The sequence below is a fragment of the Colobus angolensis genome, unplaced genomic scaffold (assembly GCF_000951035.1).
Source record: "Colobus angolensis palliatus isolate OR3802 unplaced genomic scaffold, Cang.pa_1.0 Scaffold5, whole genome shotgun sequence".
NCBI classification, from domain to species: Eukaryota; Metazoa; Chordata; class Mammalia; order Primates; family Cercopithecidae; genus Colobus; species Colobus angolensis.
The window spans coordinates 28611710-28638555 of record NW_012118487.1 but is presented as its reverse complement, the minus strand read 5'-3'; the positions used below and the strand labels follow the sequence as shown (position 1 = coordinate 28638555).

The following is a 26846-nucleotide window of genomic DNA, read 5'->3' as shown; positions in this document are numbered from 1 at the left end:
TCCGAACGTGCTGGGATTACAGGCGTAAGCCACAGCACCTGGACTCTTCTGTTTTTACCCAGCAAGATGTAACCACCATTTTGAGTATTTTTCTGTCCTAATTTTATTATGCTTATATGTGTACATAAAGAAAATGGTGGCTGGATGTGGTGGCTCGCACCTGTAATCCCAGCACTTTGGGAGGCTGAGGCGGGCGGATCACTTGAGGCCAGGAGTTCGAGACAAGCCTGGGCAACATGGTGAAACCCCGTCTCTACTAAAAATACAAAAATTAACCTGGTGGGGTGGCATGAGCCAGTAATCCCAGCTACTTGGGAGGCTGAGCCACGAGAATTGCTTGAGCCCCAGCAGCGGGGTTTGCAGTGAGCTGAGATCACGCCTGGGCAGCTGAGACCCTGTCCCCCCCCACCGCCGTCCCCCAAAAAAAGTGAAACCAAAGGTTTTAATGTATTTGAAAAAAATGGCATCTTTAAAGACTTAGCTTTTGCATGGAATTGTAGGACACAGGTGCTCAACCACCTCGCCTGTATATAAGTATGAGAATTCAAGCACACGCACACCCATGCCCACACAGATAGTTAAGAAAGACTGTTTCATCATGTACATATGGAGATCCTTTAAGGCTTCTTGACAATGATATTTTTATATTACTATTTTAACATGAAAATGTTTTATTTTTATGTTGAACAGAAGAGTATTTAAATAAAAACATTGTTAAAAATACAATTAATCTGTAATCTTCACGAGGGTAGGGACTATGTTTATATTTCAGGTTTGCCTTCTCATGCCTGCAATGGAAATTTGCATTTAGTCTGTTCCTGATGGTTATTTTTTTTTTTTTTTCAATTCTCTATTCAAAAGAAGGAACTCCTTTGATCTGTAGATAAAGACTTTCATTATGGTCTAACTTCCTAATAAAATGGCTGGTTACACATCATCAGGTATTGGATTCTTTGTGTCAATGTTCTATGAAACTGCTTAGTGAATAAAAGCTGTTTAGGGTAAGGTATAGGAGAAAAATACAGCTTGCTTTTTATATCCTTTCTGATGTGAGAGTTAGTGGTGCTGTCAAGTGTTTTGCAGTGTTGTTGCGATTTCTTGCTGTAGGGACTCCTATAGTGAAGTTAGGCAGATTTAGCCTTGAATTTGACTCTTCTCTGGGTGTGTATAAGTTACCTTTAATTTGTCTAGACCCAGGTGACACTGGGTGAGGAACAGTTTTCTTGTGAAGATGAAATTGCAGCATATGAATCTAAAAGACACATTTGTAAATTAATTTCGTAACCCATCAGTTGTTTCCAAAAGAGTGAAATTTTCAGATTCTTTTAAATGTGATAAATTGTTTCCTTGAGCCCTTGGATCTATTTTTTTACCGTCAGTATAGCTGACTCATCAATTTGATGTATTGTAATCTCTCTCTATATATATCTATATCTATATGTAGTTTGTATTGGTGTTTTTCCTTTCATTTATCGTTTATTGAATAGCTTCATAACTCCCAGTGTTTCATTCCTTCCTTTCGTTTTAAAAATGAATTTCATAAATTTAAGATTGTGCCAGGCACAGTGACTCATGCCTGTAATCCCAGCACCTTGGGATGCTGAGGTGGGTAGATCACTTGAGCCCAGGAGTTCAAGACCAGCCTGGGCAAAATGGCACGACCCCATCTCTAAGAAAATACAAAATTAGCCAGTGCTGGGACTCCAGTGCACCCCTGTAGTCCCAGCGCTACGCGGGAGGATGAGGTGGGAAGGTCGCTTGAGCTCGGGAGGTGGAGGTTGCAGTGAGCCAAGAGTGTACCACTGCACTCCAGCCTGGGCGACAGTGAGACCCTGTCTCAAAAACAATAATAAAAATAATAAATAATGAAGAAAAATGATGACAGTAATGAGTCTATAGAATATCTGGCTTTATTGGTTCTTTGGTAGTTTACATTGCTAGTTAAAAAAAAAAAAGGATGTCTGCTGTCTCCCCTGTATTTTCAGTATAAAGATGAAATGTCTTTAATATTTTCATCAGTTTTCAGAGTTCTTATTGATCTTACTGACTGTTCCTGTTTGTTGGTTGCAATTCCTTGTGAATGAATTGTTGATTGGAAAATAAGGATTTTTTTTGGAAAATCTTAAAATGGTGTTTTCTTTCTTCAGAGTTTTTAATTATAAATGAAGTAATTTCCTCACAATTTAGAACTTTTAAGAAATAGAATAAAAATTATCCTCAACTTTAAAAATGTCATTTGTTTTCTTATTGTGGGAATTTATAATTGATATATTTACATATAGCTCATTTTATAATAAAGTATCAGTATTCCAACAGTGGAAAATGGAAATACCAAAGCCCTTAACTCTTGTTAGGACTCCTTCTGAAATTTGGCGTATACTTCATATTTTAGTACATGCACTTTATATTTCCTTTGACTTGATATCATTGTTAGGGTTGTTTACTGTGCTGTGTTGCATTAATTTATCTAGTGAGCTTGCTTTGTGCCATTTGGCTATACAAAAATAAATAATGAAGCATTTTTCTATCAGCTTATAGCTCAGAGCTCCATGAGAAGAGTAAAAATATACAAATAATTTTTAAAGTGTAATAAATCCAGTAACAGAAATGATGTAATGTATTTGTGAAAAAGATTAAAATTATTGTGTATCTGGAAAGCCATCTGTGTATTGGAAGGTGGCCATTGTTAGAACGTATTTTTTTGAAGCCGTGGAACACTTTGTTCATAGAAAATCCTGTTCAGCCCAACAGCAGTAGCTATTATGATTGAAAGAGGTTTGGATGCCTTGAAATCCCAAGGGCTGTTGACATTGAAAACCTCTGATCTCAACTGTCTGCTGGATGCCTATAAAGGGACAGACGATAATTTGTCATAAATAAGTAATTTTCACTGTGATTTTTTTTGGCATAATCGTATATTTGAGAGCACGAGTCTAAGCTGGCCAGAAGTCTGTAATGACAGCAGTGTAGGTGAGCAAAAATGGGACCCTGAACTTTAGCAAAGGGCTTCGATAGAGACTTGGGAGGGGAACCCGCAGAATGTGATGACAGGCCGTGAAAAAGCAGAAGCTTGGGAAGATGTCCCTTTATCTTTTGGTTGGATGGTGTTGGTGAGACAGCAGACACAGGAATATAAAGGTGTTTTTTCTATTTTTTGGTCACAGGTAGCTGGACCTGTGGAATTCCTTGTGGTCCCCACGTAGTTATTGGAACCTTTGTTAGTCTTCATTTTATTTCATTTTTTCTTGTTTTATAGGCATGGGATCAATAGCCCTAGATGATGATTCCTGTCTCCTTTTCTCCAGATGCCAACAGCCTTGTCTTTTGAATGTGATACTGTGTGGTATTACATCCTGGATAGTATAAAGTGACCTTTCTAAAATAGCACCAAAATTAGTATTTGATGCTATACGTGGTTCTCAGTTGTGCCAAACCTGTCTGAGATAGCTGTGTCGTGTGGTAAGCTCAGCCACTATTTCTGGACATTTTGCCAGTGCTCATCTTACCTATTCTTATTCACAAAACAATTGCCATCTTTTTGCTTCTCTGTTTTAATGACCTTGTTAATGCTGCCCATATGAAGTATTCAGAGGAGCTTCCTCACTCCCCTGGGCCGCTTCAGGCTTGGCCATATTGCATTTGATCTGCTAAAGTGGGAGCAGTCTCTTCTTGTAGCCCATACACCCTCCTTGTTCCATATGTTGTCAGGATCATCTGGGAAAGCACTAACTTCTGGTTCCAGATTGCTTAGATTTTGCATGGGCACCATTCTTTCTGTTTCTGTTTATTGCTTCTCCACTCTTCAAACCACCCTCTCCAAACTTAGATGGCCATGTTTGTGACTGTTAGGAGTCTTATTTTGAGCCGATGGTCTGCTAGGCTTAGCATCCTTTGCCCACAGCCCCCTCCACAATGCCTACCACTCTGTTTTGTTTCAAGTCAGAATCTTCTCTCTCCTTGTCAGTCCTCCTTGGCTTTTCTTTCTTCTCCTTTTTTTTTTTTTTTTAAGATGGAGTTTTGCTGTTGTTGCCTAGGCTGGAGTGCAGTGGCACGATCTTGGCTCACTGCAACCTCCGCCTTCAGGGTTCAAGAGATTCTCTTGCCTCAGCCTACCGCAGTAGTTGGGACTACAGGCGCCTGCCACTGTACCCGGCTAATTTTTGTATTTTTAATAGAGACAGGGTTTCACCATGTTGGTCAGGCAGTTGTCAAACTCCTGACCTTAGGTAATCCACCCACCTCTGCCTCCTAAAGTGCTGGGATTACAGGCGTGAGCCACTGTGCCTGCAGCCATGAGCAGCCTTTTTGGCTGACTGGGCCTCAGGTAAGTTTTCCTCTTGTATTAACAGCTGAATGAAGTAGCATTTTCACAGTTACTTTCTTGCCCTCTAATAATTGTCTTTGCTGATTTAATCAGTTTTCTTCAGACTTAGTTTTTTGTTCTTTCAACTCCCTTGTCAACTTCAACTTGATCACTTGCATTTGCTGGCGGCTTCCTTAAATGAGAGCGGCACACACAGCTCTTTCCCATGGAGAGAGTGCCACCTTGTGGATCTCTAGGATATTGCCAAGGAGGCGCTTAGATGGTGGCTCCGTGTTTCCATTTACTGGTAAACTGAAGTTTACATCTTTGACTTTCAAGCACTTTAATACTTTACCTGGGTTCCTGTCTACTCAGTTCATTAATTTACTTATTAAGAAAATACTTGAATGCCAGTCAGGCATTATGTAGTGTATATATTGGGGGTACTTAAGAGTTAGAGGAGTTTAAAAACTACTGAGGAGAAACTCCTGCTGTGAGGAATTATGACACTGGCACCTGCTTCACGTGAGCATGTACACAGGGCACTGGGAAGCTGGAAGAAAATGACTCACTTTCCTTGGAATATACCAAAACACTTCTCAGAGGAGGTGATAGTTAACCTGGAACTAGAAGGATGAGTAATACATTTACAAGAGAAAAGATACTATTTAGAAGCTAGTCAGCAAGTTTGTCCAGAACCTTTGTGGCATAGGTGGAAAAAAAAAACGTGTGGTTGGCCGAACAGGATGAAGTTTGCAGCATAAGGAATGTTGGGGTTGCGAGCAGAAAGCAAAACTGTAGGTTGGTCCTTTCAGAGACGATACTAAGAGAGGAAAGGAGATGAAGAGAACTGGTATTTTTTGTACCCATCATACAAGGTACTGCATATATATTGTTTCGTTATATAAAAGGAGCTCTGTGAAGAAGGTATCAATGTCTTGCATTTTGCAGTTTAGGAACGAGAGTCTCAGAATTTGACTTTACCAGGATCACGTGGCTGGTGTGGAAGAAGGAATCTCTGCTCCAGAACCTGCACTCTGGAACCTGTGCTCTTTGCACAGCCTTTTCCTGCTTCCTTCATGGACTCCGCCAGGGGGATTGGACCTTCTCCTGCGAAAGGACCATGGGGTTCATCAGAAGGATGTCATGTGATCTGATTTACCTGAGCAAATGATCCCGGAAATGTTGCCCAGCTTCTACTAGGCATGACGCACAGTTCCTGCCCTGAAGGGAAGTTCATTGTAGTTGGAAGAAGATGCTCAGGAATAAGAAATCATTACAGACAAACATAAAATGATGAAATTAGATGGGCTAAGTATTCTAGAGTTTGGAAAACAGTGAGAAGATTTTCTTAAAGTAGTAGTTTTTGAGCCATCTCTTAAGGTACAGTGTGATGCAGAGGGTAGATGGAGAGAGGTAAACATCCTGAACAGTGTGTGGCAAAGTTGGAAGGAACAGAAGGAAAACAGCCAGACAGGAGGAGTGGGTTATGTTGGGGGGTAGTAGGAAGGAAGGTGGGAGAGGAGAGGGGGTCAGATCAAGTATTTCCCTCATGCCCATTTTTCTTGGTTTAGACTTGGGGTAGTGCTCAGCGGGGATCATACAGTTCTGATTGCCCCAGAGGCTTTCTGTGTATTTACAGCTTTCTGTCTGTCTGGAAGGTGAACTGATCATTTTATAATGGTCTGTATTTGTTTGGCCTTGTTAATTTCCTTCCTGTTGATGAAAAACAGAAGTCGGAGCCTTTTAAAGTTTCTCATTATATACCAGGGCTTTTGTGACTTCCGTTTCGTCCATTGTAGGATGAGATGTATTGAAATCAAATCAGTTGTCCATTGTGGTTCCTAGCTCATCATCCTGTGATCAAATTCTGAGATTCTAAGAAGGATTGGGTCTTCTCTAAGCGTGAATTCTGATTAGAGAGACTTGCAAGTACTGCTTTCCTATACAGACCTCTTTAGTCTTCAGATTTCTTTTTTTTGCCCAATACTGGTGGTGTCAGGTTATTTGGAAATCCTCAGTCAGGGTTCTTTCAGGGTTAAGCTTTGGCATTTCAGCAACACTTGAAGGAGCTTCTTTGCTCATAATTTGAAAAACAATTATTTGAGGAAAAATTAAAATAGCACTGATTAATACAATGCATGTACCTAGTTGCATGGATATTGATAGAGCTGTAGTTTTTTTTCCTGCCATTTGTTCCTCTTGGGACTTCATATCGAGACCATTTTTCTGAAAGTTTTTCAGAGTTGGCCAGCCCCATACGTAAGAATCATCTGGGATATTTGATTAAAAGTCACTTTGATGGATCTCCTACCTAGTGATCAGAAATTGGGTGGGATAGATGCATTTTAAATTAACATCTTAGTTGGTTCACTTGCACATCAAGGCTTGAGAACTACTGGATAGAATAGAATCTCAGTGTTAGATATTTGTTATCTACCACTACACCTACTCCAATGTGGTTACATCCCAATAAACCCACTGTATGTTGAAAATATCGTAAGTCAGAATGCAGTTAATGTACCTAGCCTACTGAACATCATTGCTTAGCCGTTAATGTACCTAGCCTACTGAACATCATTGCTTAGCCTCATAAGTCAGAATGCCGTTAATGTACCTAGCCTACTGAACATCATTGCTTAGCCGTTAATGTACCTAGCCTACTGAACATCACTGCTTAGCCTAATGATACGGTTTGGCTCTGTGTCCGCACCGAAATCTCATGTCAAATTGTTGTCCCTAGTGTTGGGAGAGGGACCTGGTGGGAGGTGATTGGATCATCGGGGGCAGATTTCCCTCTTGCTATGCCCATGATAGTGGATGAGTGCTCATGAGATCTGGTTGTTTAAACGTGTATAGCACTTCCCTCTTTGCTCTCTTTCCTGCTCCGCCATGGTAAAACGTACTTGCTTCCCCTTCCCCTTTCCCCATGATTGTAAGTTTCCTGAGGTCTCCTGGTCATGCTTCCTGTACAGCCTGCAGAACTGTCAGCCAGTTAAACCTCTTTTCAAGTTACACAGTCCCAGGTAGTTCTTTGTAGCAGTGTGAGAACGACACATACACTTAGCCTACCATAAACATGCTCAGAACGCTTACATTAGCCTACAGTTGGGCAGGATCTTTTAACACAAAGCCTGTTTTATAACAGACTGTTGAGTACCTCATGTAATTTATTGAATATTGTACTGAAAGTGAAAAGCAGAATCGTTGTGGTACTCGAAGTTGAGTGTGTCATAAAGACGAAAAGCTTGTTGGATCATTCGAAGTTGGGCACCGTCTGTACTATTATTGTCAGTCTTCTCTTAACCAGCTTCATTGCCTGGAAGTGAGGTCTCAATTTGCATACCCTTTAAGTACTGAACAATGCTGCTGCTACTACTAAGTATTATTTTCATAATTTTAGTTTCATTTTTCTTAAAAAAAAATCACTTTTCCATTTTTACATACACGTGTAAAAACCCTCCAGTAACAGCTGCACTGTGGAGAGGAAGTGTTTGCAGACCTTGAAAGGAAGCACGTTGTACCCCACATGGAAACACTGTCTGCCTGAGGCATAATTGTAAGTGAAAAGAGTAAGCGTGGTTAGTACAGTGCTTTCTAATAAAGTAAGGGGAATTTCCTAGACAGGTAAGACTAAATAAAACAGATTTTTGATGCTGACACCTCACAGCAAGGAATTTTCATAACAGGAACTAAACATAAATTCTGTAGGGGATGGATAGGAGAGGAGAGGGGTTTTTCTAGCTTACAACTATTTCCAGAACATCTGTAAAATAAGATTCACTGTTTTTTTTTTTGGTATTCTTACTTTCCTTAACTATGTGTTCTTACTTTTAATTAACTTACTTTTCGAAAACCTGAATCCTTAGAAGAGACAACTCAAAAAATTTTGCTTATCATATGGGGCCTGGCATGTGGTAAATGCTCACTGAATTTAATAAATGTTGATTGAATGGTCATTCTCTGCAGATGCCTACTAAAGCAAATATAACTCTTGCAAGTTAACTTTGGATTCTTTGGGGGAATGTAGAGCAACAGCCTCAATCTATCAGATAAAATTGTAATGAGTGGTAGAGATTACCACTTACCTTCACATCCTCAAATCTTTCCCATGGATTTCCTGATATAAAGAGTCAACCCTAAACACAGGCTAATCGGTAGGTGTTAAGGATGCTAGAGCATTCACTGCCACAGTATTTTATCCACTTTGAACATCGGTTGTCTTTCACGTCATGTGTGTTTTATTATCAGTGCCAGGAGAGCTGAGTTTATAAGGCTTGTACTTAATTTGTCCTTATTATTTTTGCCTTCAGAGTTGACAGACATGAAATAATTGAAAAGCCAGCTAATGTTTGTTATTTCTCTCTGTCACAGATAATCTAGATCATGGTGCCATTTATTGTACTTTCTAACATGTTAACACTATTAGTTGTCACTGAATAATTATTTGCATTTAATGATCACTGTTCATTTAATCCTTGCAGCAGCTCTAGTAACTTGCCCCAGGCCACATAGTTAGGAAGTGGCGATCTACCTTGATTTCCTATTTTTCTAGATTTTATTTCCTTGGGCCAACCTTTTTTGTGATAAAGGGAACATGGTAAAAACAGATTTTAAAAAGTTTACAGAGTATTTTTTTTCCCGCTTTCTGTTTTAATGTTTCACCATTTGTTATTTAAAAATTATTAAACTAGTTTTGAGTCTGGAATAACATTTTTACTTGGCATAATTCAGAATTTGAGAGTAATGCTGTCATCTTAGTAAAGACAAGTAAGTTTTTTTCACAAACCAGACGAATGATTGCTGGTTGCAAGAGCTAATGATTAAAAACTGAGGAGACAAAAATATGAATTACTCTTTGAAGTAGTTTGCATTTTCACTTGAGAAATCATTTTATTTTTATCGTTTTGCATTCACACGAAACTCTTTAACAATGCTTTTCCTTTATATTTTCTTGAGGCATTGCTATTGAGCTAAGTAGTCATGAATTTGGTGAAGAATGGACTTGGGGGGAAAGATGTTTGACTGCTGATTCACTTTGGAAGCAGATAGCACAGTGAAAATGATAAGGCGATAGAGATTGACATTATTAAGTGATGTAATTATTCAGAGTTGTAAATAGAATTTAGTGTCTTCTAAAAACTTTTTCATGACATACAGAAACCAGACAAAGCAAGGACTTGGCAGAAATTGCTGAAGACTCCCTTGCAACGTGCATATGGTTCACGGGCATCTGAGAGGAGCACAGTATGCCGTCAATGTTGTGCTCTTGAAAGAAAAGGGGTATGCTCTGTGCTCCCTTTCTACTCCTCCCCCTAGCTGGAGCGTGGATATGGTGGATGAGATGCCACCCTAGAATATGAGATGGAAGCCATGGGTTGAGGACGGCTGAACCACAAAATAGAAAGAGTGTGGCTTCCCAATATCATGGAAACACCTTATCAGTCTTGGACTTCTCATGTTCACACTATTTTGTGTATGAGAGAGTAATGAACTTCCTCTTTGGTTATGTTACGCCATTGCTATGTTTAGATTTTTTAATAGTAGCTGAGTTTGTGTCCTAACTAATAAATTTGATGCAATTGACTATATACGATAAAATAACTTATTCATGGCAGACGGCACCATAAACCAAGTCCAAGGGTAAGCAGCAAACTGGGAGAAAAGATATTCACAGCTCATGTTTTCAGAAGGCCAGTTTTTATAAAGTACGCCTAGAAAAAAAATCTCACAATTTTTTTTTCTTTTTTTTTAAGGCAGAATCTCTCGCCATGTCCACCCAGGCTGGAGTGCAGTAACCCAATCTCGGCTCACTGCAACCTCCACCTCCTGGGTTCAAGCAATTCTGCTGCCTCAGCCTCCCAAGCAGCTGGAATTACAGGCGTGAGCCACCACCGTTGCTATTTTTTTTGTATTTTTAGTAGTGACGGGGTTTCACCATGTTGGCCAGGCTGGTCTTGAACTCCTGACCTCAGGTGATCCGCCTGCCTCAGCCTCCCAAAGTTCTGGGATTATAGACGTGAGCCACCACGCCCAGCTGGGAAAAAAAAAAAAAGAAAAAAAAGACAAAAAACCCCTCACAATTAATTAGAGACTTAGAGTAATTAATTAGAGACTTAGTTAAAAGTTATGAAGTGATTTTACAAAAAGGAAACCGAAATGACTCATGAACATAAAAAAGATGGTCTTATAAGAAAAACAAATGAAAAATAAACTGAGATATCATTTTCACCAAGCAGATTGGCAAAACATCCAGAAGCGCTTCGGTCAGCCTGACCTTGCTTGGCAGTGGCAGCTCTTTGCACTCACGCTCCTGATCCTCCCTGCCTGTTGCCTGGAATGCTGCTCCCTTCAGGATCCATGTGGCTAGCTCACCTCCTTTGCTCAGATGTCTTCTCAATGAGACTTGAATGTAATCTCCATGAGGGCGGGATCTTTTTGTTGTTTTTCCCTGACATATGGTAAACATCCAGAAAAGCCTTCCACATAAAATTTGTCAATATTTGTTAAAGACTATATTAGTAAGGTTGTGGGGAAGTAGGTAGGCATATACATCGCCAACTACCTGTGGAGGACAGTTTGACAGTGTCTAACAAGATTACTATGTATGTGCTCCTAGACCCAACAGTTGCCTTTCTGGGACGTTATCTTCCAGCTACTACTGTATGTACAAAATTACTATTGCAGTTTTTATTTGTTTTTATATAATTGTGTAATATTGAAAACAATGGGAAATGACTGTCAGTAGGGGGTTGCTTGAGTCAAATATGGCACATCCATACAATGGAAAGGAATGCTCTACAGCAGTAAAAAGAATGCTTAAGAAAGCTATCTTTTGATGAAAAGATCTCTAAGAGTTATCGCAAAAGAAAAGAGCTATGTAGAGTGTGCTATCTTTTCTGTAACAAAGAAAGAAGTTGGTGGGAAGGATAAGAATGTATGTCCATTATTGTGTGCACATACATAAATTCTAAAAGAATACCGAAGAAATAGTGGAGAAATGTGAGAACTTGCTACACAGGGAAAATGATTAGGAATAGTAAGTTTCACTGATAGCTCTGGGTATTTTTTCATTTTATGAAGCAAGTGAAAGTATTTCGTGGTCAAAGTAAAAAATAAAACTTAGAATGATAGGTGCTGTAGGTCTAAGGAACATTTGAAACATTTAATACTAATAATTATCTTTTGTGTATTTCAGGGATATAAAGTAATTTGTAAAAATGATTTCAATAGTTGAATAATGGTATTTTTATGAATGTGTTTTATGCTATTGTTCTTTATTATGTTAAAAGTAATATGGGTGCTGCACTTTGTGCTATATGTTTTAATTTTGTTGTTGTTGTTATAGGTAACAATCTGATTCTGTTCCTGTTTCTTTTCAGCCCCGATGATATTGGGACCTGCTGGTATATCCTTCTTTCTGGTTCCGTGTTCATCAAGGAATCCATGTTTCTTCCAAGAAGCAGGTATCGTATAGACATTCTGTAACAGATTATCCATGAAGCTTGAAATTCTTTTGCAGAATTGAGTTCTAAAGTTTTTTTCTATTCCTGTGTCCTCTTCTGCTGATGCAAAGCAAGACGGTACTTTGGGGTGTTGATACATGAATCTTTAAGAAATAACTTTGTTTTTTATACACTGTTCCAATCTCTTTAACAAAGGGCAAGAACAGAAAACATGCTGATGACATGTGCATTTGTTACATGATTATGTCAGCTGTGTTGAGGGCACATTTGCTCCTAGGGAATAAAATCAGCTCAAGGTAGCTTAGATAAAGGGGGACTAACTTAAAGAGTATAGCAGACAGTCTCATAAACATTTAAAGAGAGACAAAGAAAGTTCATTAAGACCATATGGGTCTAGAAATGGAGAGCCAGGGACTTTCATTGACATTTTTTGTTTCTCAAGACCATATGACCTTTTAGTTTTGCATTTGTCTATGGATTGGCTACCTGCTCTGTAAGGCTGTTAATTCCTTTCTCCCTGTCTTTGACTTGTATGTGCTGACTACTCACTTACGGCCTTATGTCCCTAATGTTTACATTGTTTGACTGCAGTGCTGGTATTGTCTTTAGATTCCTCAGGATACAATCTGACTGGCCTGGGTTGGGGCGGATGTATTCCTGTCTTCCAACCAGCTGTGGCCAGAAAGGGTTAGGGCTCATCTGTTGCATACATGATTGCCTAGGTTCAGGTTCCCCAAGGGTGTAAATAAATATTTTATTTGAATTGACTAAATTTGTTAAAGTACAGGGATTGCCCCTTTCTGTCACTTAGCTCTTCTATAAAAATATTCAAATGTCTTGTTGATAAATACTCCGAATGGGTCAGGCTCTTATGAAGAATCTATTTGAAAGATGTGAACAAATTTTTATAAAAGGTCAGAGTCTGAAACAAGGAGAGGTAATTTTATACTGTGGAGAAAGATCAGCCTGGGTGTGGTAGCTGACGTGAGTAGAACGGGCCTTTGGTGGCCAGAATGCTAGTGAAGGAGTGCCAGAGGCACATTGCATCTAATTAAAAATAATCTTGGGTGGGATTCTCATGCCTCTTTGCCCTTCTAGTTCTTTGAGGTCAAATTGACAAACATATTCTCTTTGGAAAATGGTCACATGAGGGAGGGAAACTCTACTGCCTGCTTGTTCCTGTAGTAATAGTCTTGGAAATGATGCTACCATTGGTGGTGGTGGTGGTAGTAATAGAGATAGTAATAATTGTAGTAGTAAAAATAATAGTAATAAAAGAATGATGACAAAATAGCTAAGCTTTTACATTATTTTCCATTCACCATTTTAAATGTTTTGTATATATTAAATAATTTCATAACTCCCCTTAGAAGTGGGTACAATTATTACCTGTATTTTATGAATGAGGAAACTATGGTAATACAGGATGGAGGGTGGTTGTACCTCCTGGAAATCTGCCTAGAAAGCCTGGAGTGACCCTGTGAGCTAGCTAGCTTTGATAATTCTAGGAATTCTGTTTCCTGCAGGAATATCTCCACTGGAATCGTAAAGCTCTTCCACTCCTTCAGACTCAGGACCTACTATTTGGTCCCTTTTTGGAGGTTCTGTCTGACTCTGTTTCCGAACTTAAAAGAAGGTGCTGGCAAACAGTATTTAAGCATTGGCATAGTTTAAAAATTACATATGATTTAATATAAAAGTAGTAATTACCATATACATTTTCAAAAATAAAAAGAAGAAACATTATCAGCTAAAATCCTCTCATCTAAGATAATCATTCTTTAATAGTATTTTTTCTCTACACTTATATGCTTGTGTTTAAGATTATGCTTTAAATACAATTTAATGTCTTCCTTATTCCAGTTAAAGAATATATATGTTGCCTTATAATATTAAAAATTCTTCATAAAAAGGTTTACTCTTTATAACTTTTAATGCCTATTTAACATTTGGTTATTTGAACTTTCCACAATTTAGTTAATAATTGTAAAGGATACATTTTATTATAAATAATGCTGTAGCAAATGCAATTTGAAATTTATGTCTTAAAAAGAACACTGATTGTGACTTTATCATCATCTTAATACAAGGTCTGTTGTACAAACTAAATGCATAAGACTGAAGCCCTAGAACAGTAAAGAAGCCAGTAGTGGTCGTCCTTGACTACCAGCCGTTATCAGCTAGTCAAGTAACAGCTTGTTCTAACTTCTGGAAAGGGAACTTAATGTTCAAAAGACTGCTATTCTAGAAAAAAGAGGACTTGCAGTTCAGACTTATTTCTTGAGCACATTGGACTCTGTATCTAATTATTTTAAAAGATGACATAAGTTACTCTTTTTCTGGCTGGATGTCAAGTGCTTGCCAGTTAGTACTTTAATAGGGTGAAAGAGGGAATGGCGGTTCTGACGGAATGACAAGCCAGTACTATTTATAGGTTATTGCTTCATGTTGCACCTGCTGACATTTGCACTGTCCAAGTTGTTTGTTTCCTTTGCGGATGTTGCCTTAGGAATAGGACTGAGATTGTTTTAATGAGAAAGAGTTTAGTGGTGTTATGCTGAAGATTGGCATTAGTGATTCAATATATATTTCTCTTCCCAGAAAATACTGAGGTTCTATATGGATTAGGTATTACTGACAGTCCAGTTTCATAAAACAACTAGTTTACAGATGATTCTTCAACCTATGTTTTTATCGTGTAAGCCTGGAAATTGGTTATCAGTATATAATAAGTCAACTGAGCATTCTCTTGAAAGTGCCAACTCGTTTTGACGGGTAATTCACCTTGAAAGTACCAAAAGATCTGGAACAACATTTTTATATTTTTGACTAATTCTTATGAAATTGTTTTGACACATGATTTCATCCAGTGAAAAGGAGGATATATATGGCAGAAAATCTGTCATTTGGCTTCCAGATTTAATTAGCCTTATTGAAATCCCTCAGTCGACATTTAAGTCAGCATTCTATGTTTTTCTAATTTTTTTTCTTTTGTTTTAGTTACCTTCCTAGATAGATGAGGGTGGTTTGGGTATGTACTTTTACTTTGGTTGTTCAAACATGAGTGTTGTTCCTTGTTAAGGTTTGTAGAGCTTATAAATTCCTATGTGACTATCATTGACAGCTTGCTTACTTTTCTTCTCCACTTCAAGCAGTTTCAGTGATTATGAATGTTGTTTTTGTGAGTTTTATTTTTAATCTACTAGAAATTTGTCAAGTTTTGAAACATTGATATTTATACAAGTGCCTGTAACACCATGTATTTTATGTTGTTACATATATTGTTGCCTTCAGATAGAGCTAAACTCTTATTTGAATTATAGTTTGTATTGAAGCAAGGTACAATTTATAGTTACTGTTTTCTTAAAAGTCGTTTAAAATGAATTCAGTTTCTTTGTATCAACAGAAGATTGCTAGCAAAGGTAATTTAAGAATGGAGTGTGTGGGCGAGAGAGAATACTTGCCATAGGTGAATATAGACACAGTGCAAACTGTGATGTGTTTTTTCAAATCTATGAGTGAAGCAGTTGTGGCCACTTGGTTGTAAGGTTGTGTGCTGCATAACTTTATGAGGTGCTGATTATACCCATAGTCATTGCAGGTTGATTTATTAAAATAATTGACAGGCAGAGGGTAGTAAGAAGAAGGAGTTTTTCCTACATAATATTTTCAGAGGCATCATTTGCAACAGCTGTGGGGCTGGAAAGCAATAGATGAAGATTATCTTATGAGGTTACAGATTTAGAAGTGGTTTTCTAATGTACCTTTGCTTTATGCTATTGTACGTAATGGATAGGAAAACATTGACAATTTTCATTGCCACCAAATACCCGAAATCAGTATATTTAAAAAATTATAATAGAAATTGTAGAATTTAAATTTTTGTCTAAAATTACCCCATTCTATGAATGATGAAGCCTATCTCCTAATAAAGTCACAATATAATAATGAACCAATATATTATTTTTTGGCTGCTGACATCTGGAAGGCTAGGAATTTATTAAAGATAGGTTCAGATTGTATTTCTAAATGTATATCTAGCTCTTTAGATTATTTGTTAGAGAAGGAGATAGTTTACCTAGGTTTCATGTAAACTCATTGAGTTAGAGCATTTTTCTACTAATTTATCAGTCATTAAAAATCCTATTTGCAGTAAGAAAAAAAAATGTACAATTTTTATTTTGTGGGGTGGGGGTTATGGAGTCTTACTCTGCTGTCCAGGCTGGAGTGTAGTGGCACAATCTCAGCTCACTGCAGCCTCTGCCTTCCACGTTCTAGTGATTATCGTGCCTTGGTCCCCCAAATAGTTGGTATTACAGGTGCCTAGCACCACATCCTGCAAAGTTTTGTACTTTTAGTGGAGATGAGGTTTCACCTTGTTGGCCAGGCTGCTCCTGAACTCCTGAGCTCAACTGTTCCTCCCACCTTGGCCTCCCAAAATCCTGGGATTACAGATGTGAGCCACTGCCAGTTTTTTGTTATTGTTTGTTTGGTTTTTAAAGAGACAGGTTCTCAGTCTGTCATCTAGTCTTGAGTGCAGTGGTGCGATCTTAGCTCACTTTGGCCTCAACCTCCTGGGCTTAACCCATCCTGTCTCCTCAGCCTCCCAAGTGACTGGAACTACAGGCACACACCAGTATGCCCTGCTGATTTGAAAAATATTTGAGGGGAAAGATGGGGTCTTGCTGTGTTGCTCAAGCTGGTCTCAAACCCTGACCTCAAGCGATCCTCCCACCTTGACCTCCCAAAGTTCTGGGATTACAGGCGTGAGCCACTGCACCTGGTCTATGCTAGATATTTAAGACATGAATCATTATTGTTATACAGAGAGACTCTTTTATGTTGGTCACAGTCTTAAAAAATCACTGCTGTTGAAATGCTTAATCTGATTTTCTTAATAAAATCAGTTTTATCATAGAAGTCTCAAAGGAAGGGCCTTTTAATAGAAATAGTCATGTGTCCCATATTTAATCATAACTAGCATCTTTATTGCTCTGATAGTTTAAAACTTTTTATATCTTTTATATAGAGCATTTGGAGAGGAATCTCTTCACTTTCTTTTATGTGTTGGCCACGTAGGGACTGTAAGGTTGAAGGGAAATTAATCCCAGGGTAGCTATTAGTCTTGGAACTTTGAAGATGCCAGTAGGAGGATGGTAATTAAGGCTGGAAACCAGAGAGATTAGGACAAAGACTATACAGAGAGTTATGGCTTCTGATGCATGGACTCTAGGGTTTGATTTACCAGGTTATTTGGGCAGCAGACTTAGTAGGCAAAATAATCTATACTACAAGTGCGTTAAGAAATTTTATCTATAACTGAAAATGTACTGGCAGTGGGAACTGCTGTACAGTGAAGTGCCATCAAAATTGAGGTTTGCTTCATGGGTCTTTTCCATGCTTATCTATGGATTATTCTCCTCATTTTATAGGTTTCAGTGTTTTTTCAAACATTAATTGAAACTTGCATTGACCTGACCACTCTCCTACTGTGTGGTCTCTACAATGAGTCCTAGAGTATTCAAAAGAAGCAAGATGATCTGCCCCTGCCGTCATGTAACTTAGTGTCTGCTTGGGACAATGAGGCGGTTGCATGGGAAGTAGAAAAAGTTCCCTGGGTATCATTGAACAAGTACGTAGTACAGTGTAAATCGACGTGGCAAAGACCATACAAAATGCAAAATCATTTCAAAGACAGGGATATTTTAATGTATGTGGAAGGCCCTCAAGGGTGGCTCTTAAGGGGGTATTTTTGAGTTGGGTTTATAATTTAGATTGTTGGAAAGTGGTCAGGAAGAAAATGTGGACATGGTAAAGAACATGAGTGATGGCACAGAGATAGGATTGAGTGAGGACGATTCAAACATAACCAACAGCTTGAGTGAGGACAAAAGATTGAGATCAATTTATCTAGAATGCAAGTGTAGTTTAGGGAGTGAAATAGTTACAGAAGCATTGGTAATAGTGGCATTGATGAGAGCTCTACTTTACAAAGCTGTATAACTTGGTTGGAAAGCCGGGACTGTTGGTAAATTAGGTCTCAAGTAACATTGGCAGAAGGTTGAAAGAAATGTGCATATCATGTATTTGCACCACATTGACTGTGTCCATTTACAATTAGTGCTTCTCCTTCATTGATACCAACTGTATCTATAATTTAAAAATTAAAACTGTGCTGTGGTACTCTTAATAATCACATTTTAAATCAGAGCTGGGAGCTATAGTGAGAATAAGTGGAGAAACAGAACATTTAACTAAATCAGTTTGGAGAGGCTGAAATACTATTCTCATTATGATTCACGTGACGAACAATGAGCTACTTGAGTTTAAAAGTCGCAGGCCTACTTTCTGCTTGCCGGTGCTGCATGATAAGTTAAGTGATTGTTCTGAGATCCTGTAAGGTTTTTTTTTTAGTAATGGGAGGAGGTAAAACAATGGATGAGTGGTTCTATATGTGGCAGAGACTGAAGACAAATTTATTTATTTGTTTTCAAGTGGGATTATTTATCTTAATTTTGACTTTGATTTTAGATTCAGGGAGTACTTGTGCAGGTTTTTTTTACAAGGGTATATTGTGTGATGCTGAGGTTTGGGTTTGATTGAACCCATCACCCAGATAGTGAGCAAAGTATGCAATAGGTAGCTTTTCAATTCTTGCCCCCTTCCTTCCTCCTCACTCTTATACTCCCCACTGTTTGTTGTTGCCATGTTTATGCCCATGAGTACCTAATGTTTAGCTCCCACTTATAAGGGAGAACATGTGATATTTGGTTTTCTGTTTCTGTGTTGCAGCCTCCAGCTCCATCCATGTTGCTGCAGCCTCCAGCTCCATCCATGTTGCTGCAGAGGACATTTTTTATGGCTGTGTAGCATTCCATGGTGTACGTGTACCACGTTGTCTATCCAGTCCACCACGGATGGGCACCTAGTTTGATTCCATGTCTTTGCTATTGTGAATATTGCTGAGATGAATGTGCAAGGGCAGGTTTCTTTTTGGTAGAACGATTTCTTTTCCTTTGATTATATACCCAGTAAGGGGATGGCTGGGTCAAATGGCAGTTCTATTTTTATTTCTTTGAGAAATCTCCAACCTGTTCTCCATAATGTCTGAACTAATTTACATTCCCACCAATAGTGTATAAGTGTTTGCTTTTCTCCGCAGCCTAGCCAGCATCTGTTGTTTTTTGACGTTTTAATATAGCCATTCTGACTGGTGTGAGATGGTATCTCAGTGTGGCTTTGATTTGAATTTCTCTCTTAATTATTGATGTTGAGCATTTTTTCATATGTTTTTTGCCACCTGTATGCGAAGACAAATTTAAGTGTTTCTTATTTCATGTAAAGAGCTATATAGGATTAGAAAATCATATTCTTGAAAGAGTACACATTTGTTTTAAGTCATACAATGACTCACTGAAGATACCTTAAGGAGTATGACATTTTAAAAATAACTCACTAGTGAATTATGTTACAGAAGGGTAACTTTATTGGATATTAAACATATCCAAAAGGCATAAAGATAAGTGAGGGATGGAGTTCTGGAAGTTGTATATTCACGTAAGATTTACTTTCAGGTATTGGCAAAAATCACAGCTGGAGTGCAGATTAAGCATGATAGGAGTGTGGTGATTGGAGAAGGAATGGAGGGGAAAAAGGAAAAACTACAAATCATGTTAAAACTGTCCTCATTGAGTTTTACAAGTAATATACTGGTCTTACATACCCTTTCCTCCTACCATGGGAAAATATCACTAACTTATAATAGGATTAAATGAGGCAATACATAAAGCTTTTTAGATGTTTTCTTCATAGAGAACATTATTAGAAGTTGTTGGCTGGGCGCAGTGCCTCATGCCTGTAATCCCAGCACTTTGGGAGGCTGAGGCAGGCAGATGACCTGAGGTCAGGAGTTCAAGAACAGCCTGGCCAACATGGTGAAAACCCCATCTTTACTACAAATACAAAAAAATTAGTCAGGCGTGGTGGCAGAAGCCTGTAGTCCCAGATACTCGGTAGGATGAGGCATGAGAATCGCTTGAACCTGGGTGGCAGAGGTTGCAGTGAGCTAAGATCATGCCACCGCACTCCAGCCTGGGCAACAGAGTGAGACTCCATCTGAAAAAAAAAAAAAAAAAAGTTGTTGTTGTTTTCTTGAAAAGGAAAACCATAAGACTTTATTTAAGTCATATTTGGAATGGCCTAAAGTTAGATGATGGGAGAATTAGTAAGGGTTACTAAGTGTGTAAGAACTGCTTATCTTAGGATTCGTCTTGTACAATTCATTGTCATGTTATTTTTACAGAAGCAGGTGATTGGGCCCTGTAGTTGGTCAGTTAATAAAAGTACTAGGTTAGGCAGGGAGCCATCCATTTTAACCTAAAAATGTTCAATTTGATATATGCATATATGTATAACTGAATCTAGAGTTAAAATATACACATGTGCATAAATATATATTTGTGTTTATGTGTATCAATTCATCCTCTAGGACTTGACTCTGTTTCCCTAAGTCTTCTACACTTATTTACCCCGCACCTAATCCAGCAACAGGTGTAAAAAACTGACATACCTGTATTAGTTTTACAAAGCATTAACCTATTAAGTAATTATTAAGTAGGTAGTTTATCAAGAATGAGCGGTATATGTATTGTTATTTTTAAGATATTAATGTGCAAAACCTAATCACTACAAGGGGTAGTGTCCCAACAACTTTATCTTTGACGAATTGTTTACCAAAAGGATTATCAAAAGTTACAAGCAAAAATGACCAGAACTGATTTCTAAAATCAGATGTTACTCTAGGTTATTAGTCATGTCTTTTCAAGAGATTCCTTACCTTTGTGCTTGATCAGTACTAATGAGCTCTTTTATCCTGACTTCTGATCTAAACTCAGCTGCAATGTTTGATATGCATATACTTCTATCTTATTCATCCTACAAATATTTATTGCTTCTTACATGCTTGCTTAGAATGTGGTCCTGAACTAAAGGAGAGATCCTCCTCATGTGCTATCAAAGCCAAGAGATTAAAAAGTGTTTTGAGAAGGGAGAAGGGTCACTTTGTCTAGTGCTGCAGGGACATTCAATAATGGGAGACATAACCTTTAGATTTAGCAGCATGGGAGTCCTGTGACCTAACAGGACTCGTGTTAGTGGAGTGGGGGAGCTGGCTGAGGACACAATGGGGAGAGAAGAATTGGTGAAACAGAAAATTTCATCGTATCAAGAAATTTCATAGTGAAGTAGAGCGGGAAAATGGGGTGGTGACTAGGAGTTGTAAAGTCAAGAGGGGTTTGTCTCTTCAAAACTAGGAGATGCTAGCATGTGTTTGTGTGTTGATGGAAACGATCCAGTTGAGAGAGGCACAAAGGTGATAAAGGAAAAGAGGGGAGGTACTTGCAGAAGTGGATGAAATGCCCACAGTGGGGTGGGATGGGGTGGGGGAGGTGTTAGCTTTTGAGAGCGTGAAAGCACTTCATGCTCTTTTATAAACTTAGGATAAGAGATGTAGGTCAGTTGGTAGATTTGGAAATTCCATGATTTCCTGCTGCCAAACATAAATCCACACTCCCTTGATGAGACATACAGGACAGCTCAAAATGCTTCCAGCTTGTGGTGCTTCCAACATGCTCTACAGTTACTGATCTCTGTGGTCTGGACATACTTTTGTCTAAGCTGTTGTGTCTGTCTGGGATATCCACCACATTGTTGGCACCTTCCCCCTACCCTGTGAATTTCTTTAGGAAGTCTACCCTTGTGTTCCTGTCAGGATCAATCATTGCCTATCATACTAAGCTGTGATATTTTCAGAGGTGTGGGCTCTGTTATTCATCTTTGCTTCCCCAGTGCCTAGGACACAGCAGGCGTTTAATAAATGTTTGCTAAATTCTGTTGGGTCAGGATTATATTTTGAACTTGCTCTTTAAAAAAGTCACTTATAAAGTTTGACAATATTATGATAACATATTCCCTTTCAGAAATAACTTTTCAGTAGCCTACAATTTATTTAATGTCAGGTTGATATAGATGAGAAAACCAGGGAAAAGAATGAGGTTGCAAGATAATGGAAGGAGGAGTCTGGGGAAAGCGTATGAGAAATTGATGTTATTTGACCTTTGCAGGGGTGCAGAAGAGGAAAAAAGGCAAATGGGGTTTGCTGGATATTGGTTTTCTTTACTGTGTTAGTTGTAATTACTTTTGGTTGCAAAAACCAATTGCAACAATACAGTAGGACCCAATTTTTCTCTCACAGAAAAGGACCCTGGGAGTGGATGGTCCAGGATGGTTTGGTGGTGGCTCCAAAGGTGAAAGGTTACAGGCTTCCACCCTTCTTCTCTACTTGTGCTAGCATATGCTTGCATTTTCAGGGTCAGTTCGTAGCACAGATGGCTGCCGAACCCCAGCCATCATGTCTGCATTAATAGCTAGAAGCAGGAGGAAAGGCAACAGAGCAGAAAAGTTACCTTCTCCATCCAAGACAGATTCCTTGAAACGTCATTTCTATTTATATCTCATTGTCCAGAATGTAGTCATGTGGCTTCTTCAGGCCACCCAGGATCCTGGGACATGTAGTCTTTTATTCTGCAATGTGATGCGCCCTGCTAAAAATAATATAAAAATATCCTTCTAAGGAGAAAGAGGAAAATGGATATTGGAGCAGGGAACCCACGGTCTCTGTTACACCTGCTTTTCAGTTTTCCCCCTCACTCTTGGAGTGCATTAATTGCCTGTGCTCACATTCTACATCAGCTTAGCCACACTCCTTTAGCTTTTACATTATCTGTAATTCCTATTTGTCCTACCGAAAGTTTACTCAAGTCCTGGTATTCCTATGACATATATAAGGCAAAGGCTTATATTAAAGGTTTTAAGGAAGTGCTGGGAGAGAATTCCAAATAAGGCAAAGAAAATGATGAAACAAATGTCAACTTGGTTCAACTAGAGTTGATGATATTGAAGGGAAACTTTAGTTACACTAGATGTAAGTATATTCTATTTTAAATGTAAAATAAGGTAGGTCTCTAAAGGAGTAAAGTGAAATATGTAAATAGTCACAGTGGTATATATTAAAATATTCCCCCTTCGGGTGTTCCTCGTACTTTCTGCTTCAGTATGAAGTATCTTCATCCTGGAACACTTAACATGATTTTTAGCATTATTTAGAACTCTCTTTCCTGTTGTACATCATATTCCAATGTGATACCTGATGCACAGAGCAAAACTGTTCTCTAGAGGGAGAGAGGGTTCAATGACTGGATCAAGTTGGGAATTTGGTTGCTATAACCACAACATCGCAGATGTGCTGTACGTTTTTGCAGGCTTCTGTGGCCTTTGGAGTACTGGGATTGGTAGTGTCTTAACACAGTAAGTAGCCGTAAAGAGAAAGACTCTGATATTTTTTGTGTGTATAGTTGATGGAGTTCCACAGGTCACCTGATGCTTAAAGTCTTCAGTTAGGGCATTGTTTGTGATCTGTGCTATAAATGAGTGTGTGATAGTTCATCCCAGAAGTCCTGTTTGCAGTGATGTTCATATTTCTCTTGAAGAAATAAATAATACTATATTTCATAAAGATTTTAGAGTCTGATGTTTGTGTCAGTGAAACACAGTATTGTTTTTCTCTGGAAGATGTTTCGGTTGGTTACCCACTGCTAAGTGCTCAGGAACTCCTAACTCTTGTCTGTGCTCCGGCTGTTTTTGGAGAAGGGACAGAGGGATGTGTGAGTTACTGTTTCACTTGTATGAATTCAGGGTGTATCTTAAAATAATAGAGCAGCTAAATTTGTTTTTGTTTAAGAAAGTGTACTCTCTGTATTGGGGTCACTAACAGAAAATAACAAGAGTAATAATATGGTTAAAAGAAGGATTAATATGTGATGCAAATTATACTCTGGGAAATTGGAATGTCATTATTAAGATAAAAATGTCCAATTAATCATAGTTCAGGGACCTTCTTATGAGTTGAATGTGTGTGTGTGTGTGTGTGTGTGTGTATATATATATATATATTTTGAAGACAACAAAATCATATTTTGAAATGTTAAAGAAGATGGCTTTATTCTGTATTATGTACCCACTTAATTTTTTCCATGTATTGTAAATTTTTTGACAGTACTTGTTGAAATAATAAAGTGAAGGACTATAGCTTAGATATTTATATTATTGCTTTTTTAAATGTAAGAATTTAAATGTCATGTGGTTTTTAAAAGGATCTGCAGTTATTTTTTATTACCAATTAGTATTTTGAATTGTGAGTCCAAAATATTTAAATTATTGTCTTAGGTGTTTCTTATGGCTTTATAGGGGTTACATATTTTTGCTATTAAATAGAAAATAGAATTTCTGCTATTGACTGTTCATGTATTTAGAGAGCTACACAAACATTAAATCATTATTTTCTTGGTTATACTTTTGTCTACTTTTTTTGAGTCAGATATTTCAAGATAATGTTAACCTTATCTTTAATTGATGGCTTACCTTTTCGTGTTTTATAACTAGAAATTGCTTAGAATGTAAGTGTAATATCCTTAAGATAACTTTGATATTAAACATTTTCAGATAGTTTTAAAAATGAGGGCAATTTAAAATTTGTCAAACACATTCCTGTGTTTTATTATTATTATTTTATGGTTCATTAGGGTGAATTTAGAAAACAGTCATTAGGCAGACTTAATTCAGTTTTACACACAGAAAAACCCCAAGTTGAGAAATTCCATTTCATTAGGCTAAATCAGATATATTTTAGGATGAACGTGTATATACTCTAACGTATATGTATCAGAGACATATATGTTTCCCTCTTTTCTTGCCATGATGGATATAGTCCAGGATAATAATTTAGTTATTACTCAGAATCATGAGACCATTTCCGTTTACCTCTTTTCATCTTATCTTGAATTTTAACTTACATAATTTTGGGAACACAAACTAAGGAATTGGCTTTGAATAAGTTATTCCAGGTTTTATAGCCATTATCCCATTTAAGTGATTTTTTTTTTAGACAGAGTCTCGCTCTGCCACCCAGGCTGGAGTGCAGTGGTGTGATCTTGTCTCACTGCAACCTCTGCCTCTCGGTCTCAAGTGATTCTTGTGCCTCAGCCTCCTAAGTAGCTGGAATTACAGTCATGTGCCACCACTCCCAGCTAATTTTTGTATTTTTTGTAAAGATGGGGTTTTGCCATGTTGGCCAGGCTGGTCTTGAAGTCCTGGCCTGAAGTGGTCCGCCTGCCTTGGCCTCCCAAAGTGCTGGGATTACAGGTGTGAACTACCATACCTGGCCCCGTTTAAGTGAACTTCTAAAATCTCTTATGTGTAGGAAATTTTGTGTTTGAAAGCATCATTGTGACTGAAACAGATTTTTTTTCATTGATTATCTATGTTGGAACATAAAGTAATTTTAGTCTTTCAAATATAGTAGAGAAGAGCTGCTTGATTACCATTCAAGCCCAAGAAACATGAATTTTAATTTTTCTAAGAACGTGCTTGTGGGACAGTATATAGAAAAGACTTTAGAGTCCTTGTGTTTGGCAATAATGATGGTTTGAAGATGACATGGGGCAAGACCTTCAAAGTAATTGCCCAAGGTAGAGGTTTTCAAACCAGGCAGTTATTAGATTTGACTGGCTTAGGATGGGCAAAATGCTGAGTCCCACGCCCTAGAGATTTTGGTTTGCCACATCTGGGTTGGACCTTGGACTCTCTTGTTTTAAAAGCATACCAGCAGGTGGTTAATCAGATTTGAACAGAGAGGCTGTAGGTGAATGACTTTAAAATCGATGTGTAATTGTTTTAAAGGTAGATCAATAGAAGAAGAGAATCCCTGGAAGATTTGGTAAAGTTGAAACCAGAGACAGGAACCTTATCTTAATGGTCTCTGTGTGCCAAAGCTAAGGGCCTGAATAGTATTTCCATGGAAAAAGAAGTTGATGGAGAATAATTTAAAAGGGCTAATTGGTGGAATTTAGTGACTGAAGGTTACAGACAAGGGAAGAAAAAAAGTAAAAAATGGCTTCAGTTCTTTGAATATGGATGTCTATAGAGCAATTACTTTGACAGCTATAACCACATCTGGAGGGAATGAGGTAGGTGGGTATCAGAGTTGAAATGAAGATACTTGATTTTAGGCATGTTTAATTAATGCATTGACAAATAGATGGGAACTACAGGGGATATAAAGAGATAACCTGGGGTCCTGAGAAAGATTGTAGATACAGGGTAGGGTAGGTGGAGGTTGGGTAAATAGAAAGAATACCGAAGGAAAAGAAGAGTACTTACAGCTATGTCAGAAAGTAACAAACAGGAACAGAATTTGCAAACTTTAAAATTTTGCTGTACTGACCAACCCAGTGCAGAGATGTCTCATGGTCATTTTAGCAAGCCATGCAATTATGTTGTCAATCCTTACATAAAGTGAATGCCAGATTTATAAAGTTACCGAATTTTGTAAATGAGGCAGTATTAATCTTTCACAAAACATTAATTTGAAAATGATTGAGTTGCTTTCATATTTTGGCTTCTATGAACATTCACAAATGTCTGTTTGTGTGGGTGTATGCTTTCCTTAATGTCTTGGAAAGGTACCTGGGGTGAAATTGATGGATAACATGGTAAATGTGTATTTAACTGTATAAGGAACTCCCACACTGTATTCCACAGTGGCTGTTAACATTTTTTATGCACACTAGCAGTTTATGAGATTTCTGTTTGCCTCACATCCTCGTCAACGCTTGGTATTGTCAGTCTTTTTCATCTTAGCTGTTCTAGTAGATATGTGTCAGTATTCTTACCGTGGTTTTTATTTTGCATTTCTCTGAAGATTAATGTTGATAATTTTTTCATGTGTTTGTTGGCCATTTCTATATCTTGGCAAAGTGTCAGTTCACCTCTTTTGCTGTTTTAAAAAATTGGATTGTTTGTCTTATTTTTGAGTTGTGTAAGCAATCTTTATGTGTTTTGGATACAATTATTTTGTTGGCTATATTTTGCAAAAATTTCCTCCTAATCTAACATGCACCTTTAAAAAATAAAATAAAAACTCTGTGTTTTTGAAAGCTAAGGCTTTTAATCTTTTTTTTTTT

At 37.9% G+C, this 26846-nt stretch overlaps 1 protein-coding gene across 1 annotated transcript in view; it reads left to right on the top strand.

Annotated features, from left to right (window-relative positions):
* RAPGEF2 (Rap guanine nucleotide exchange factor (GEF) 2) overlaps window positions 1-26846 on the top strand; it is a 167595-nt gene that overhangs the window by 5227 nt on the left and 135522 nt on the right. The window contains exon 2 of the mRNA XM_011959694.1: window positions 11686-11769. Within this exon, the coding sequence (XP_011815084.1) occupies window positions 11686-11769 (84 nt within the window). The remainder of the gene's footprint in view (window positions 1-11685; window positions 11770-26846) is intronic.